Here is an 18170-nt window from a genome sequence, read left to right as displayed (position 1 = left end):
AGAGCTGAAAAATTCCATCCTTGGGTTACTTAGAAACTACTCCTTTCCCTCCCGCTTCCGTTCATCGAACACAATTGTTGTCTACTAATCCAGTTTTGATAGCATTTGGCACACTTTCTTTGGATCACAGCAAGATGCTCAACTTCCATTCTGGTCTCCCCTAGGAACCTCTGAGCCCAAGAAAGCAGCCGACACCAGGTCGCGCCAGAGCAGGGGGGTTCTCTGTATCCTCATAAAGCACAGAAAATTATGTTTTGATTCAAGTCACCCCTTGCCGCATGCACACACACACACACGCACAAATTTGCACAAACACAAGATCAACTCTTTGGTTGTTAATTCCAGATATATGCTGAATATGTGTTTATTCCTGTCAATCTGCTATGTTGTTAAATGTTGCAATCACTTAATGACCCCCCTGTAAGGAGATAGAATATAAAATATTATGTCAAAGGCAAAAGCTTTTCGCCTTTGTCCCCCCTCTGTACTCCCTGATCCAAATGGACAATGCATCACTAGGCCTTGATGCCTCAGAAGTCTGGGTTCATTAAAATCTTGAATGAGTGCCAAAGCTGTAGTCATAGATAAAAGGAATATGAAAGGATAACGAAATTTATGGATGGCAAGTCACCACCTCACCCTGGCATTTATAATAAACAAATGGTTTCTGTTTCCAATTTAAATTTCTCATTATACTGTGACTTTTGGAAAATGTGTTTTGATTTACCAACATTTTATCTGAAAAACTGTATAATTGATTAGATTTACATGGCTCTGATTTTAATGCTGATCGCCTGCCTTCCCCAACAGCCCCCGCCTCCAGCCCCAACACTCAACAAGAAAGAATGATCTGAACTGCTCCGGAGGCACATTAACATCATATAAAACAAACCTAAATATCAAACAATTTTTTTTCTGATAAAATAATTGGCTTTAACCAGCATAGAATCCAATTCATCCAATTCATCCCTTTGACAGAAACTTCTGTGAGGGCACCAAAAAAATGGTAAGATAGACTTCACAGCCCGAGTGAGATGGACATCAATGCAGTGTACCAGCAATGGCTATATTAACCCATGGCTAAATCCCATCACACAAATGTCAGTGTATCCGTTATGAAACCATGACATTTAGATCCAAGGTCTCCATTGTGGTTTTAGAGGGAACTGATGTGTGTCCATTCTTTGCATCTATCAAACCTGCACACCACCTCACAGCCAACTGTACTCTTAACACAGAAAGGTTAAAGATCATAAAGGTTTGTTTATCTAATTTTATTGCATAATACATCGTGTGATTTATGTAATTTTTTATGATCGCACATGCTTTTTCTTCTTGAATATTATTACACAAAGTACACATTTCTTTTTGGTATGCAGTGTGACCAATGTACTGTACACAAATAAAGATTTTGGTTAATGACAATTTGGCAATACAACAATTGATATTTTCTATTACTACTATTGTTATTATTATTATTTTATAAAAGAACATCTAATTTTAAACGTATTTTTATAATGGAAATTGTTTAAGATTATTACCAGCTTTGCATCATACAAGTAAATGTCTGTTGTCTGCCTTTCTGAAAAAAAGTACACGTTGCCCTGTACTGTATGTTGATATTTTAGCACTTATATTGCAATGCCAGCAGCTGTAGTATTTCAAAGGCCAAATCCTAACTTACCCTGTCCAATCTCCAGAAACATCACCACTATCACCATAACACACCAGGAAAGGCCCAATCTGACATATCACAACCATTCATGCGTCATGTGTAATGAGGAGCAAAATCCACATTCAAGAACCGGACAATGTGTCATAAAGCTCTCATGTTAAGAGCCCAACACCTATAACCCACTTGGCTGAGAATCACGAGATGTTTAATTATTGCCTCCTTACATTAGCTTGAATCTCCCCCCTAGGGCATCAGTTTGGGGGTCAGGCTGTGGGGTGGTGGGGATGAGAGGGAGCCGGGACTGGTGGAGATGGTGAAGAGGAATAAAACCCCTTCATTACCAGAGCCCTCTCTCACTCTCTATCTCTCTTTCTGCTACCAATGGCAGTCCAGATCAGGAATTACAAATGATATCATGACAATTTTTCACGCTCTTCAAACCAGTGATGTTTTACCGACTCATTTGCTATGATACCTTGTTACGGCTCCAGCTGTGAATCAGGGACGTGTCATGGGGCTAGAAGCCCACCTCCTGCTGAGTCTGGCCAATGACCTGGAAGGCAATAGGGGATGCCAGTGCCTGCAGCATGTGCTGCACTGACAAAGCAGCAGGGCACCGTCAAAAACCCTCTCATACAAACTTTGCAGATCACTCCGTTTTTAACAGATGAGTAAGCACTGGTGCTGCCTTTTTTTTCCTCTGCTCTAACACAAGGTTTATGTATTTCCCTTCACGAGTCTGTGGCTCTAGTTGATGCATAGCAAAACCCTTGCCCACAAGGGGAATAGTGTAGTGGTGGATCTGGGATAGAAGGATACAGATAGCATGTGGCAGGGTCACTGCGCAGGTTAAGCAACAATTCAGTTGAGTGCCTGTAAAGGAAGTGGAGTATGGTTGGAAAAGACCAGCACACCAGCTACAGAGGCCACACAATCCAGATTAAACTTTGGCCTTTGAACATAAAATACAACATCCCCTGGACACTTTTAGTATTGTTTATGGACTTTAACATGAGCAAATATCTGTGAATAATTCTTATCTCTTTTTGCAATATCACTATATGGAAACATGTTTTCTCATGTATTTCTCTCAAAGCACATCAATCCAAAACAATATGGTGTAATCCAATGAGACAAAGTAACAACTTAATCCATTCATTAATTGTTGCATTCTTCAAGAGGAATTCAATGAGGTTAAGGTTGTTTGGGTTTCCAGATGAAAGCCCTCACGCAATCCCGGGCCCTGATGACTTCTGCATTACTAGAATGATGCGGCCGGGACTGATGGAGCTGGGAGTGTCAGGAGGCATTAGCCTTCACAACCCAAAGCTGGTGGACAAAACCAGATTGCGCCCCCTGACCCAATCTACAGCCAAGTTACTGACCCAGCAATCATGAGCAAAACAGAAAGAGAGATAAGGAGCATTGCTTAGAAGCAAATAAGATGTTGGGATGAGCAAAGTGAGAAAAATAAGATGAATATGTGTTCATGTTTCGAGAAAAAAGCAGAGAACAAGTGCAGGAAAGACAATACAGACCCTTTTGACTTTTCTGCACGTTACCCAAATCACAGGAAATGGTTTTAAGGGCTTTATTCCCGTTCGGTTCACTCTGATTCACCCTCTCTCACTTCATTTAACTGAATTAATGAGCAGGTCCAGCCAGACCTCAGAAAATTAACTTCTTGGGCACCAGCTATTTTGTTGAAGAATATAGCTTTTGTTGTCCAGTGATCATGGCGATAATTCCTCTATAAATAAACATTTTTACTTTGCTTACCTTTAAACGGATGTCACTGTTAAAGACTTCAGTGGATAAAATATGGGCCGAAAGAAAGTTTAGGATGCAGACATTACAAAGACACATAAAAATCATAACACAACACTGTTTTCAAGATCTATGGCTTCAAGTGTGGGCAGTGGCTTGCTAGATGTAAGCTTATGAATGAATGATCTGCTAGTACTCCTCTCAGCACACTGACGCGGAACAAGCACAGTGGGATGGTGGCCTCGCAACATGACACTGGCGGACTGAGAAACACCTACATCAGAGAGGACCTAAAGCTGTGTACACATGGTTCACCTGAGGACAGACCTGCTTACAGCACAATGTCAATGCTGGACTCCCTCTGTGCACTCTGTTGAATGTAGCTCTGTGATGGTACAGTAGACGGTTTCCATAGCATGCTGCAGGCTATATTATACAGGATTTAGCACTATAGCAGTAAAAGCAGTTTAAAATGTGGTGCTCTTATTTAACAGTGAAACCCAGTGGCAAGGATATGCCCGCTTATTTCCATATGTTGTACATCCCATCTGATTTATGAAATCATATGAGTTCATTCATTATTCATATTGGTAGTGGAGTTATTACCATTTTCCCCATCAGGCTTGCCACTGACACCATAAACATTATGAAATCACAGTTCGCCCAAGGCGTTGCTGCTGCTGTGAAAAGTGGTCACAATTGACTAGTTAGCACGGGCATGCAGTACACTGGAGACAAGCACTAAATGCCATACAAGTGACCCGTGAATTTTTAATACAAGCAAAGTGGTGACAATAAGACAAGTGACAAGTAAAAAAAGGACTATGGAACTGAATATTACTGAGGCACGCTATGCTTAAAAACTGGGCTGAGTCCGGTTATTACTGTGCCTAGAGCAGTACAGGAGGAACAGTGCATTCAGCCTCCCCTCAACCCAAATGCTGTCCAGGCCCAGTGTACTGTAGTCACACCAGGACCCAACATGGAATTATCAGCTTCCATTTGTAGATGTCCTTGATTATAGCTAAGTTATTTTAAAGTGAATACGAATTTCACACCACAGCAGACTTAGTTGTAAGCTAATTTGTCACAGGCTTATCAAGGCCTATTCATCACTGATCTAATAATTACCAGAATGAGCTACAGGATAACCCCCCCTTTGTCCCCCTTCTTTTCTCCCCCCAGCGATGGTCAGCCTGTAAAACCAGGATGTGTTGGCACCTTTATGATATAAATACTCACACACCGTGGGCATAAGAAAGCTGTCAACAGAACATTTGTTTTCCATTTTTCACCACCCAAAGCACATCAAGCTCGGGGGGGAAAAGGAGACAAGGTGTTAAAAATGTACTGCAACACTAACTATTTGCCCCTCGGTGAATTTCGGTGCTTAAACAGATGAGGCTTGCATTGGTTCCCTTTTATTTAGTGCAACAGGATCGTCTGAATTTCCATTCAACAAGCTCTCACCTCCACACATGCTTGGCTGTGGCTGGCACATGCAGATTAAAGGCATTAACGCAAACTAGGAACATCCACACTTGCTTGATTATGCATGTGTGCTCACACATACACACACATAGCAGCTGTTATTGCTGTTCTCCCTGAATGCCCATTCATCACTGAACTTTTTGCTGATTGAAAAACACAAGTGCATGTCAAGTGAACTGAAAGACAAGGGATGTCAGAGGTGCGTGAGCTGACCCACGCATAGTAGTAAGCTGTTATGACCCCCCCCCCCCCCCCCCAATCCAGCGTACCGTAAATAGATCAAAGCACATCTGTTTCTGTGTCCAGCAGACACACATCTATAATTGCAAACTGGCCTTAATGGCTTAGAGCGACCCATCAGATGCTAAGCAGTTTGGACACAGGAGATGCTAAAGCATATGAGCGCAGTGCAACCATCAGTAATCGCTGGACAGGGAATTCTTTGGAGCCACAGTGGCGGCTGTCTGGTCTCTAGTGGACTGAAATAGATATCACAACTTCAGCCCAGGGATGGAGGGCCTCAGGGGCCGGAGCTGACCACACAGCTGGGATTGTGGAGCAGGGGTAGACCAGTGGTCAGAGGCAGGGATACCACTGGGATCAAAGATAGATGTGAATCAAAAAGTTTGTTAAAGATTTACTGCAATATTATGGCAGAAAATTAGTTTATCTGTATCACCCACACTTATCCTAAAAGCTGCTGTTTTATGCAAGAGAGAGAAGCCAGAACAGTTAAAGGTTAGAAATGAAGTCTGGGAGAGTCCGAGCTGGTCTTGGCTGAATATGGTAAATACTGGGTGATGAGAGAAGCCTAAAGTTGGCCAGTTGTCACAGTGTGACACTGATTTGTCCTAATGAGCGTAGTGCTGTCAACACACATCTGCCTCCCATTCACTTGTAGAATCTGGCAGACTCAAAACCTGCTGGAGTCACTGCTAGATGCTGGAACTCGAGACACCGCCACCTCACTGCATCAGCCCTGGCTGCCAGATTACAAATCACCTAACATCATAACTTGTACCTGTACCACAGCATTAAACAACAACATGCACATATTGTGCGCCCTGTCATCCACTTAAAATGACAGGGGCATGATGAGAATTTCTATGGTTGACAAGCAGTGAAATGTTTAATTGACAAAACATAATTTATTTTATTTATATCAATTTAAAATTGTTAATTAAATACAACACTATATTGTTTGTCTTCTTAGCAAACTTATTCTTAATCAAGGCTGCCCAGACTTTTAAACACATTTTATTTGCATTTATTGGTATTTGTTTTCTTCTAATTACAAACAATTCACATCTCTTATAGACACTAATAAACACTTTCTTTTTCAAAATTATTTTTTTCACAATTACTTAATTTGGTAATGAGTATGACTTTCTAACATGTCATAATTACATGACGGGTAAATTCTCTCTCAAATGATACCCGGTTTGTTACATTTGTCTGTAACAACAAATGCCACATTGTTTTTGACTTGTTCAATATGATTCCGTAAATGAAGTGTTACAGTAATGGTATTAGAGTGCATGTGGTAGATTTGAGCCCTTCTGTTGATCAGAAGAGACAACAAGACAACGACAAAGAATGTATGTGATGATGATTAGGTCGTGGTGTCTCTGATCCGCAGAGGACAGCAGTCCTCCCATCTGTCCTGACTCTGAAGGCGTCTCTGTAGAGCAGCTACTAAAAAATTCCTCATGGGCATCCTCCTGGAAAATAGCACAAAGGTTTACTAAACATCATTGTGGCGGTGGCACCAATTATTGTTAATATACATCAAATAGCCTCAGCCAAGTCCAAGAAACAGACTGATCACTCCAATGACGGCAACTGTCAGTCTGATCCCGAATGTGGAGAGCTGTTGAAATAATTAGTCCATGCCCTGTGAATAAAACAATAATACAACAGCCAAGATGACATCCAAAATATGCACATCGCCTCAGATGACCTGAAAACCTGCCATGGCACGGACCATAGAACAAGGCCACATCTTCAAACGCTGCCTCAGTCACTGGCCACAGTTGAATACATGCTTTGTTTAAGTGTAGTGTGTACATATTGGGGTAACATTAGTGAAGAGGAAAAATACTGCACTTTTGTTTGACCCTATGGTCACAATCTATGCTCACTGCATCTATGCGATCATGATTATGTTAAGGATGTGCTGCATTTCAAGCTTGCATTTAAGGCTTCATTAGATTTGAAAACAATATGTTTTTACTTAAAATATTTAAACATTACTTTGAACACCAAATCAAATCCGAAACGCACAATAGAAACTCAGGTCATATATGTAGTAACTAATTTACAAAAATTAAAGAGAAAACAAGAAAGTCAAATAAAAACCACCAGTTAAGAAGGAAATAACAGAGGCCAAAGGTTAGAGCTCAGAACTAGGAGGATTATTTTACTGTAGATCCTGAAGATGGTGCTGCTCAGCTGCATTGCTAATCTTTTCTTTTTGCATACAAAAGTATACAGTAAAGAGTTATACGAGGCATCCTGATGGCTGGTTTGAGATCCAGTAACAGCATTGTATGCTGCTTAAAACTCCCCGACCAAGTCATTAAACCCTTACCAGCCCCATGGGTGCTGCACTGTAGCTGACCTCTGATCTCTGATTCACCTAGGGAAGGGAGAGGGTTAATAGGCACGAGAATCAATAATGTATCATGGTTTTTTACAATAACAAAGTAATCCTTAACCGATTAAGTCATCAAACATCAAAAAGTGATGTGTCTGTGTCTGCAACATGTGTTTTTGTTGCCAGTATATTCACAACACTCAGGATTTGCTTGTGATGACTGCAGTTTCTGTATTCTTTATTCAGTATTCATCGACCTAAAATACACCATTGCATATGCATGTGTTCATATGGCATTTGTTCATTTGTTTACTGAACACTGTAAATGCATTTTGTGTGTGGGATTGTATTTAATTTGTTTGGCAATATCGACATTTTTTTCTGTCACACTTAATGCTCCCAGGTACTGTAACTCTACGGAAGATATGTGAATCAAGTAAAAGTTTATACTCAGCATACAACCCATCTAAAATAAAAGAGTATCGAGGATGCCACTTGTGATTTGTCTAGTCAAGACTGGTGTTTTTGAATCTTAGTTCATCAGCAATGTCTGATTGGAAATGGTTTTGTCCCTGTTTCGTTGCATGAAACAAACCCCTGAATATCTGATCCTCTTGAGTTACCATCAAGTTCAGCACACTTACTACTAATTCCTTGGAAAGCAAAAGCAAAATTTTTCATGACCACCGCACCTTTAAATTTAGTAACATCATTAGTTAAAACAACACTAAATGCTTTGAATGTCCCATATTGTGAAATGGGAGAGTTCCATGTCTTAATTTATTATAAAGAAGGTTAGGTTGCTATATAAATACTGTGAAAGTATCAAAATGCTCAACCCACAGATAAATGCACACAGCCTGTATTGCGAATTTGTGCCCTTTAAACGAGCTGATAGGACTTCCATACAGTTGTGTTGTCACAACTATACTATATACAGTATGGGTACAGTAGAAAGTGCCACAACAGTGCTGCTACGGTTATTCCCTGGTTGCAATGACAATGTAGAGACGCAAAGACGGCAGATGTGAAAGACCCGAAAACACTGACCAATCAGAGAAGACTGGGCACTGGGGGTTCTTAAAGAGACAGACCCTTAAAAAGAGTGTTTCAGACAGAGGGTGAATACAGGTATACTCAGAGTATACTCGGACAGTATGATCAAAAGCATGTGTTTTTTAACATTAAGATGAAACTGAAAATTAGCATAATATGTTGAACTTTGACAGTTCATGAGCAGTCATCGAAACTGCCTTGGAAACTTCTCAGCCCTGATTGGTTGTTTAGAATGGGCGTTGTGGACTCCATCCATCTTCAACCGCTTGTCCCTATCGGGGTCACGGAGGAGCTGGAGCCGATCCCAGCTGACATCGGGCGTGAGGCAAGGTACACCCTAGACAGGACACCAGCCTATCGCAGGGCACATAGAGACAAACAAAGACAGACAACCATTCACAGCTACGGGCAATTTAGGGTCATCAATTAACCTAACATGCATGTCTTTGGATTGTGGGAGGAAACCGGAGAACCCGGTGTAAAACCACGCAGACACGGGGAGAAAATGCAAACTCCACACAGAAGGGCCACAGCCGGGATTCAAACCTGGAACCCTCTTGCTGTGAAGGAACAGTGGTAACCAGCACACCACTGTGCCATACTCTCAGGATACAGGGCCAGTTTCAGTGAAACAAAAACTTCACACCATAAAAAAAGTTACCCACTTCAGCTTTAAGAAATAACTTTTCAATGCTCTTTATGATGTCAGTACTGCTGTAAAATGTCATTTAATGACCATAGCATGTTTTGGTTTCCACTAGTGGTGTAACTTTAAATGCTTTCTGCTCAGGCCTTCAAATCTTGATGTGTGTTTCATTGTACTGCATCGTTTTGTTTTTTTTTTTTGCCTGAAGCTCCATCAAAGCTTTTGTAATTTCACAATGTTTTTGAAAAAAAAATGGCCCCAAATCCCAAGACCAACTTCTGAGATACAACAAAAGTTGGCACAGATGATCAGACCAGTCAAATCATTTTTCAAGTTTTAACAATCCCAAGAATCCCTCGATATGTGTAAGCCAATCCGAGCCTACCATCTGTGGGTGCTCTTGTGAGTTATGCATGTCTGTGATGAGCCCATCAAACTGATGAGTTTATGTACCAAGAGACTTTCTAAATGTGAGAGGAAGGTGGAATTCACAGCACGTTCATGAGTGTGAAGTCACGAGCAGTTCAAACGGACACCAGGCACAATGAGCCGGTGTGTGTTTTTCACAACCAGCTACTAGTGTCAACACTGTGACATGTTAGATTAAGAAAGACAGGACTGTGGACATTCTTTAAGGTGTTGTCCATAGACACCTGTGACAGAATGCTCCTTCACACGCACACAGCATCAGTCAGAACACTTTTTTTTCCTAATGGTATTGCTCTTGTTTTAGTCTCACACCAAATAATAAGGCCTGCAGAGTGAATCCTCATCCTCTGTGAAGCAAAGGGTTTAGAAGTGTTAGCTGAAAAACAACAGATAGCTCATCAGTGGTAAAGGTGACAAGCGTGAAGCAAAGTGTGAACGGAGAGTCTTCACGCGAGCGTGGTGGAGCAGGGGACAGGGCCTGAGCAGTGCAGGCGGTGGCTTATTCATGGGGGGGTGAGGCGGGGTGGTGATGATGAGAACAGACACGAGCCACATGAGGCCCCCTGACAATGCAGGAGTCCCCTGCGGTATGTCCAGCAGTCTACTTATGCACGCACACACACACAAGCACACACACACCCACACACACACATGCATAAATGCACACAGGCATGCAATTTTAACACTACTACACTGACTTTGTATAAAAAAAAATATGAGATAACAAAAACTACATTTTAAATGTTTTTTGTCGTATTTTTTAAACCCTGAAACATTATGTTCAAATGAATTCCATTGTTCAGTATGAATGGCACCGTACTATTTTTGTTTCTCATTCATAATGATTGCACCCCCTCTAGTGGTGTTTTGTTTTATAGCAGTTATTGCGATGGAAGCCTGCATTGCATACACAGTGTTTTTGCATGTTTATGTATAAGAGTAAAAATCACCATGACCAAAAGGTCGTTGTCCATCGACATACACCAGCATTGCTTTTATCTGGCTGCTAACTGGGTCAACAACAGCACAGTGAAGTAAGTTTGAAAACCTGACTTAAATTTAAACTGTGTGGGGGAAGTTTCATACACAATTCATTTTGGCAGCAAAACACATCCCAAATTTGGTTAGGCATCGTTTGTGGAACCATGCTGGCTATTCCACACATGTTGTGGACACCAGAAGTCATTCCCAGTTTGCCTCACCAACACGCCACTGGTCCCCCTCCACTATGAGGGTGCCTTTAAAACGATATGCCTTCTGGGGTGTTCTTTTATGGGCTGCAGTTGCACCATTGACTATTGTATAATTCTCTTCAAATCAGTTTGTTCCCCTCTCCTCCCCCCGTTTTTTTTTTTTTTTTTCGCCCACCCCTGACTTAACAACCAGAAAAAGGTCACATTTCTGAGAAGTGACTTCCATGCATGTTCCATGCTGGGTCGTCACTTTCAATTTCCCAAGACCTTTCATGTCACACACCCATCACCCCAGAAAACTGCAAACGCACTACTACACACTACCATGTGCACCATTCTCATAGTGATGGTGTGATGTATAAAATAGGATACTGTCAAACAAAATGTGATGTATTCCAAGCAGTTCTTTTACTGGATTACATTTAGGAATTTAAGTGTAGAGTAACTGACAAAACATAATGAGGCACTGTTGCAGTTTCAAGGGTTCGACTTTTTACCTTAAAACCATCAACAGGAGCCGGTTTGCACAGATATGTATTATGTTTGAGGTGAATGGGGAGGACAAAGTTATTGACGTCTCTCTTAATATCCATAGTTAAAATCTCCGATGTTACAAAGGGCATGCATGAGCAGAAGTGATTATCTCCTTCTTTCCATGTCCTCCCGTGTCAACGCTGTATTTAACACTAAGGGACCCCTCAGGACACCTAGCGAGCTCTCAACAAACATCACGTCTTTTCCGTTTCCAGCACACCGTTCAGATCGTACAAGATGTTTAACTCTCCGCACAAAATTAATGGAGCATGAAATGTAGGCCTGAAGTGCAGCAGGCTCCTAACCTGCAGGTGACATCGAAGCTCTTATTGTGACCTATGTGAGCTGTATTATAACCGCATTTGACTGATGACAATTAGTGACCTTTTGCCTTTCCAGCAGCCATCCATTTCAATTACACCAACCTGGAGAGCTTCGGTGGGCGAGTGTGATGAGATACTGTAGCCGGTGAGCGTCTACTGTACTTCTATTAGCTTGGCCCGTGTACTGTATTCATCTTACAATACTTAGACATGACATAGCACAGGTTTTAAATGATAATATGTTAGTTTTTAATGTTTTCTTTAATATCATTGAAAGGTTGTACCAATGAATTTGAAATCTTCTGAGAATAGTCTGTTCTTTTGCTGAAGTGAAGCTGCTGCATCTTCCTTTGCTGAAGCAAACTCACTTCGCCACATTTTTACATTCATGACAAATTCTCAGAATTTAACAGCGTGTTTTTTTCAGTTTAGATTCTTCGTGTTTTTAATCTTTTTACGGGGGTTGGTTGTTGAGATGTATGGAGATGTGAAATTCTTCAAACTGTTAGTGATTCATCCACACATCACAGGATTGTGACAGGGTTTTTTCAAAAACACCAGCAATACTTGAGCTTCCCTTTGTATTCCACTTGTTCCACTTCAAGCCTGTCTGCCTTCACCTCACCAACATAGAGTGCAAACTTGAGAAACCTCAGTGACAGGAACACAAACCTTATACTTTATCACTTCATCTAACCTTTCGCAAAAAACATGCTACACCAACTGCAAGCAGTATTACAAAGATGTGCACTGTTCTATTAAACTCTAGCCACTGTACACATCAAATTTCACTTTATTTTGTCAAAGCAACAAAAAAAATGTGTGGTAAACAGAAATCACTTTGAAATGGACACTTCAACCACATTGTGCTGCGTGAGCGCAGACCTCACAGTCTTAAAACGGAGAACCACCTTCTATTTGGGAGCAAAAAGTGCATGATTAACCATCAATATTAAGACTTGTTAAGACTTGGTTTCCTTTAGAGTTATGGTTAGTTATGGTGAGATGTCCTGGTAACAAAATAATGTGGTTGTGTGTGGGTGTTTGTGTGATCCAGTTATGCTTATCACAAAGAAAGGCATCAAGTGTGAACATGTGACAAATGGCTAGGGAAACAGTATTCATGTAAATGTCATCATATAGTTGTACACTGTAAATGCATTGATTAAACTTTATTTTAGGAAATAGCAGATTTTATAGATGTTATTGAAACTCAAGGTCCTCTTCAGGTGACTAACTGGCTGACTGAGGTTAATAATAAGGTGAAACAGTTTTATATGCTGTTGTGGAAATTGATTCTTCAAGAAAGATCAACAAACAGGATCTGCTTTTTCTCTCCGTGGTTTATTTTGCCAAAGCATTTTCTTCTGCAGACAAAAATATGTTCATCCCTGCGTCCTCACAAAGCTAGAGTCTAGTAGGAATAACAACAAGCCAAATCGTGCCCAGTCTTTTAGGGCAAGAGACAGGACGCGATAAGCCTTGGTTGGGTGACGTCTTTGGACCCAACAAAAACCTGCCTTAGACATTACAATTCTGAACATTCTGAACCTCTCTCATCACAAGGTCTCTAACACAGGGTACAGATGCACAAATATGCCAATATATCATCATGAGTTAGTTATTTGCATTATCCATTAAGAAGGTGGGACAGAGGAGACACTGAACTGTGTCTGACCTCACAAAACTATGATTATGAATTACAAATATCCCAAATTCCCTTAACATATACATAAACCTTTAAACAGTTAAGTGTATTGTTGAAAGATTAAAATATGAATTTATTGGAATTACAAAAGAAACATAACAGACATGAAAACAATACATGATATTGTTTTATGAAACGTATCAAACTGCATTTTCTCATATTTGTTTTTTTTATCACCTGTTTACATATTGTCCATTAAATGAAACTAACAAAAAGTAACTAACAACTAACCAATAGGGTTTCAGTATGACTAAGTTTGACATACATATGATGTCAAAGAAGAGAGGTGGGATTTCACCACTGCATCCTGCACTTTTTCAGGGGTATTTCATGTTTTGCAGCTCAATTTAAACACACAACCACCAGACTCAGGAGTGTGAACAGTTACTAACTCTGGAACCCTATGTCTCACTGTAAGTGCTTAAAATACTGTATATACTACGGTAATCTATCTATAGCTAAGTGGTCTCATGTTCCTTTGCTTAGGCACACATTTTCTGCCTGTAATGATTTATGATTTTCATCCTTTTCTCAAAACGACAGGTGAGATGGCTGTTAAGAATATCACCCTGGACTCAGCCGAAACCTCTCCAAACCAGAGCAGCTGTGATGTGTTTGTCTACCAGAGAGCTGCTGTGATCCTCTTCCCTATTTTCTACTCGGTAGTTTTCATTACCAGTGTGTGCGGCAACAGCTTGGTTCTCTATGTGACCTGCCAGAGGAAGCAGAAGTTCAACTCCACCTCCATCTATCTGGTCAACCTAGCACTTTCTGATACCTTGTTCACACTGGCGCTGCCTGGCAGAATTATCTACTACATCCGACACTTTGACTGGCCCTTTGGGGACTTTCTCTGCAGACTGACCACCCTTCTCTTCTTTGCAAATACGTATGCAGGTAATATTAGTGCTTCTGTTGCCAATACACTACCATATCTTTAACATGTTTCTTTAACTGCTTCTACATACATGAAATCATATCTCCTCATTAGGGTCAGATAAGTGTGATAATGTGTGAAAGAGGTGAGCATTTACATAGAACAAAAAAAGCAAGTATTTTGGAGTTTTATATAAAATTGCATCCAACCTTCTACAAATCCATGTGACTAACCCAAATGTATGATCCTACCTTTGGTTATCTGTGAAATTATTCATTTGTTTTGTCCTTCTGTTCTGCATGTATTATACATAAAATGTATAGCATATCCGCTATATTTCCACCAGGTATTGGCTTCATGACCTGTATCAGTCTGGATCGATACCTGGCCATGGTGCATCCACACCGGCTGCAGTGTTTGCGGAGTGTGAGAGTGGTTCGCAGGGTCTCCTGCCTCGTCTGGGCTCTGGTATCCCTGGAGGTAGCTCCTCTTATGTTCCGCAGCATGCTGCGTGAGCACCAGGGAAGACAAACCTGTATGGAGTACTTCAACTTCGAGGGCTCCCGGTTCACACCTTATCTTCTGCTTCTGGCTTGTGCCATCTCCTTCTGCTGTCCGCTCATTATCATCATGGGTTGCTACGCAAAGATCAAACTGAAGCTGCGAGCCGCGGCCAAGCAGAACTCTGTAACTAGTAGAACAAGGAGGAATCATAGGGCCAATACCATTATTTTCCTCATCCTCCTCACCTTTATCGTATGTTTTAGCCCTTACCACCTCAACGTCATGCAGTTTATGTCAAGGAAGATACATCACCAGGCAACCTGTAAAGAACTGAGGGCCTTTAAGGTGTCCTTACAGGTACAGTAGAAACTGTTTGATTACAAACATTCCCTTTCAATTTTCCTTTTCATAATCCATCTTCTCCCTGCAGATCACAGTTTCACTAATGAACTTCAACTGCTGCCTGGACCCAGTCATCTACTTCTTTGCCATTAAGACCTACAAGAAGCGGGTGTTGAGCCTGTTTAAGGACTATCTATATACTTCCGGTGCCTCTTCCAAAATGACAGCTGAGAACAGCAGCAGCAACACCTGAGAGAAACCACAGCTCAGCTCAAAGGAGATATATACAACCAGTGTCACGAGAAGACCTAGTTTACTCTGTTCAACGCAAAAAGGCACATTTTTTTCCACTCAAGATATTGTGAGAGTTGTTCGTGTACATATGCAGTAGAGGCCCATTAAATACAGGGAAGATCTGATTCCTTGTCCCCGTGTGTGATACAGTGATGTCATATAGTAGTGTCAAAATCCATTTCACTAGAAGGCTCTTTGTTGGATGGTGCATCTGTGCATAGTAAAGGAAACGTCCTAGATAAATAAGCTTTTTTTCAACTGTTGTGGTAATTAATGCAGCACAACAGCAGTTTCACTTCCTTTATGTAGAGAAAGACATGCAGACCAAGTCGTGTGGAAAAAAAGTGCAATTTAATGAAGTGTGTAAGTGGATGTAATTAGTTTATTATCGCACACTGGAGCTACTAATAGATACATTTGCATTGTGTGCTCTCCTACTATCAAAAATATTTTTCATAGGGTCCACATTTATGCAAAGAGTATGACACTGAAGTTGTACCTTACTTACAAGCTTTTAGGACGCAGGTGAACCTTATGACAAGATGGTTCTACATATGTATATATCTAATTATTCTAGGTTTGTTTATATCTTTCTGTAGTTCTTTGTTATCTTTTTTTATTAATCTTTATGATTGCTTGTTGGTTTGATGAATAATGATCTAATTTTTCTATTTGGTTGAATAGAGGAGGACTTTCAGGCTCCCTTCCTCTTCTGCGCTGTAATTTCTGCCATTGTATTCATTTTGAATATTCTTCTTGTGCGAATAAAACCAAATTGAACTAAACTGAAGGCACTCATCTCTCTTTCATACCCACATCTGAGTTGTGTGTGGGAGTGCGTAGATAAACACCATCACCACTTCCTCACCCACCTTTCCTGCTCCCCCATACGGGCCTCATTCCACCTGGGTCCCACATCTTGTGGTGGGGCTGCTGCTGCTGCTCTGCTGTGTGTGTGTGTGTGTGTGTGTGTGTGTGTGTGTTACAACTTTAAGCAGGTGCATGTCTGTTTATAGTGCAGAGTACCATATTTAAATTTAACCTTTAACATTTCCTGGGTTTTTGAAGTATTTGCCCTAATGTGCACAAAATGTGTCATGAAGAATAGTCGTACTGATCTGAATGATTACTGATATATTTTGATATGTGTGTGCAACTGATTTATTTGTCAAGACACAGACTATACAAACAAGTAAAGACGGCTATTGTTATCTTCATCATTATTAGTAATTACATTTTTTCTCTCTTTTTCTTGTTCTATTTCTTTTCTACATTATTTCCATATAAAGCCCGTTCTGTTTTCCCCTGTTCATTTAAAACTTCTATATAAATAAAGTTTGCTTTGTCTTGCCTTGCCCTTGGGTATGAGTCAACTGAATGCACATCCATAACATTTGCACTTTGTCAGCCTTGATAGTGTCAGTTTGTGGCTTCTCTGTCTTCTTCTGCCAGCTCATTTTTTCTCACTGACATTCTGCTGCATGCATAGTGGTCTTGCCAAAGCTGTACTTAGTCTTCTGTGCTGCCCCTCATGAGGAGGAGTCAAGAGTTGTCAAAGAATGATGGATATACTGCAGTGAACCAGAGCTGAATCCTTCTGAACTGTTTACCTTAAATATCCCGGTGGCAATATGCTTGATTCACTCTACACCATAATCCATTTCTTCACTGTCCAGTACCTATATCTTTTACCAGAATATTAAAGAACACACAGCTTACATGAGAAGGTTATATGGACATTTTGAGCTTTGTTTTCGCTGTCAAAAGTTACATAACAGAGCTATATAAAGGGCATTGCTAACCTATGTTTCTTATACTGGAGGAGTAGCGTTATCAGAATGCATGTTTAGCTAACATATCTGCTATACTTCAATCCATCCTATGATAATCTGGGCTGCTCTAATTGCAAATCAAGGATCCCCAATGAAATAAAGCAAATGTGGTCTTCAATACTGTGAATTGAATATTAGGCCAACAGTAGAACATTTACTTAATTATATTAATGAAGTTATAACTAAGGTTCAGAAACAATACCACACTCCTCAGTCCCCCTTATTTAATCACCTGTGAGTCACTGATGCAATAACCTGTGCAGACCTGTATATGCATGTGTCTAACCGTCTTCGGTTTATCGCACCACGACTCTGTCCGACCCCATTCATCTTCGGCAATCGCCCCCATTCTTTATCCTCGACCCTCAACATCCCACCTAACACGACCCTAACCCTACCCTTGCTGTATCCTCTGCTTATTCTAAATAAAACTACTTTAAGTGGTGTGGTTTTGTTAGTGAACATTTCTTTTCTGAAATGCATTGTAGCCTAAAACAACCCCCCCGTGGCGACATCACAGCGGACTTAAAAATGGTGATATTTCTCCAGTAAAAATAACTTTTGCTCTATTAATTTGCTGGTCCAGTCAAAGACTCAAAGGGGAAACGACAAAGGCTTGTGAGGAAACATTTGTGGCTGGAGGGCCAGAAGCCACCGTGCCCTGCTTTTCCCCTGGAATTATTCAAAATCAATGTCAAGGTCTTTGAATGTTCAAAGCAAAATTTAATGTTTACAGACATCTACAATAGGATTTTAATAATGTTAGTAAACTTAAAGGGGTAGTTTAAATGGGATTGTGTGCGGTACTTATAGACCTATTCAAAGGTATTGCATTGATAGGCAACAGCCTGGGTCCTTGATTACTTTCTGTCTCCGGAAATAAACTGGGACACATTCAGAGTT

At 40.7% G+C, this 18170-nt stretch overlaps 1 protein-coding gene across 1 annotated transcript; it reads left to right on the top strand.

Annotated features, from left to right (window-relative positions):
• Positions 1-10192: 10192 nt before the first annotated feature.
• On the top strand, positions 10193-15394 carry LOC310952645 (G-protein coupled receptor 183; the record flags this gene model as incomplete). Its single annotated transcript, XM_083921312.1, has 4 exons — positions 10193-10247; positions 13962-14315; positions 14642-15156; positions 15230-15394. 4 exons carry the CDS (start codon positions 10193-10195, stop codon positions 15392-15394), a joined length of 1089 nt encoding a protein of 362 aa, XP_083777438.1.
• Between the last annotated feature and the right edge of the window lie 2776 nt (positions 15395-18170).

This window comes from Echiichthys vipera (genome assembly GCF_963691815.1).
Source record: "Echiichthys vipera genome assembly, chromosome: 10".
Classification (NCBI taxonomy): domain Eukaryota; kingdom Metazoa; phylum Chordata; class Actinopteri; order Perciformes; family Trachinidae; genus Echiichthys; species Echiichthys vipera.
This window is presented reverse-complemented; position numbering and strand designations above follow the sequence as displayed.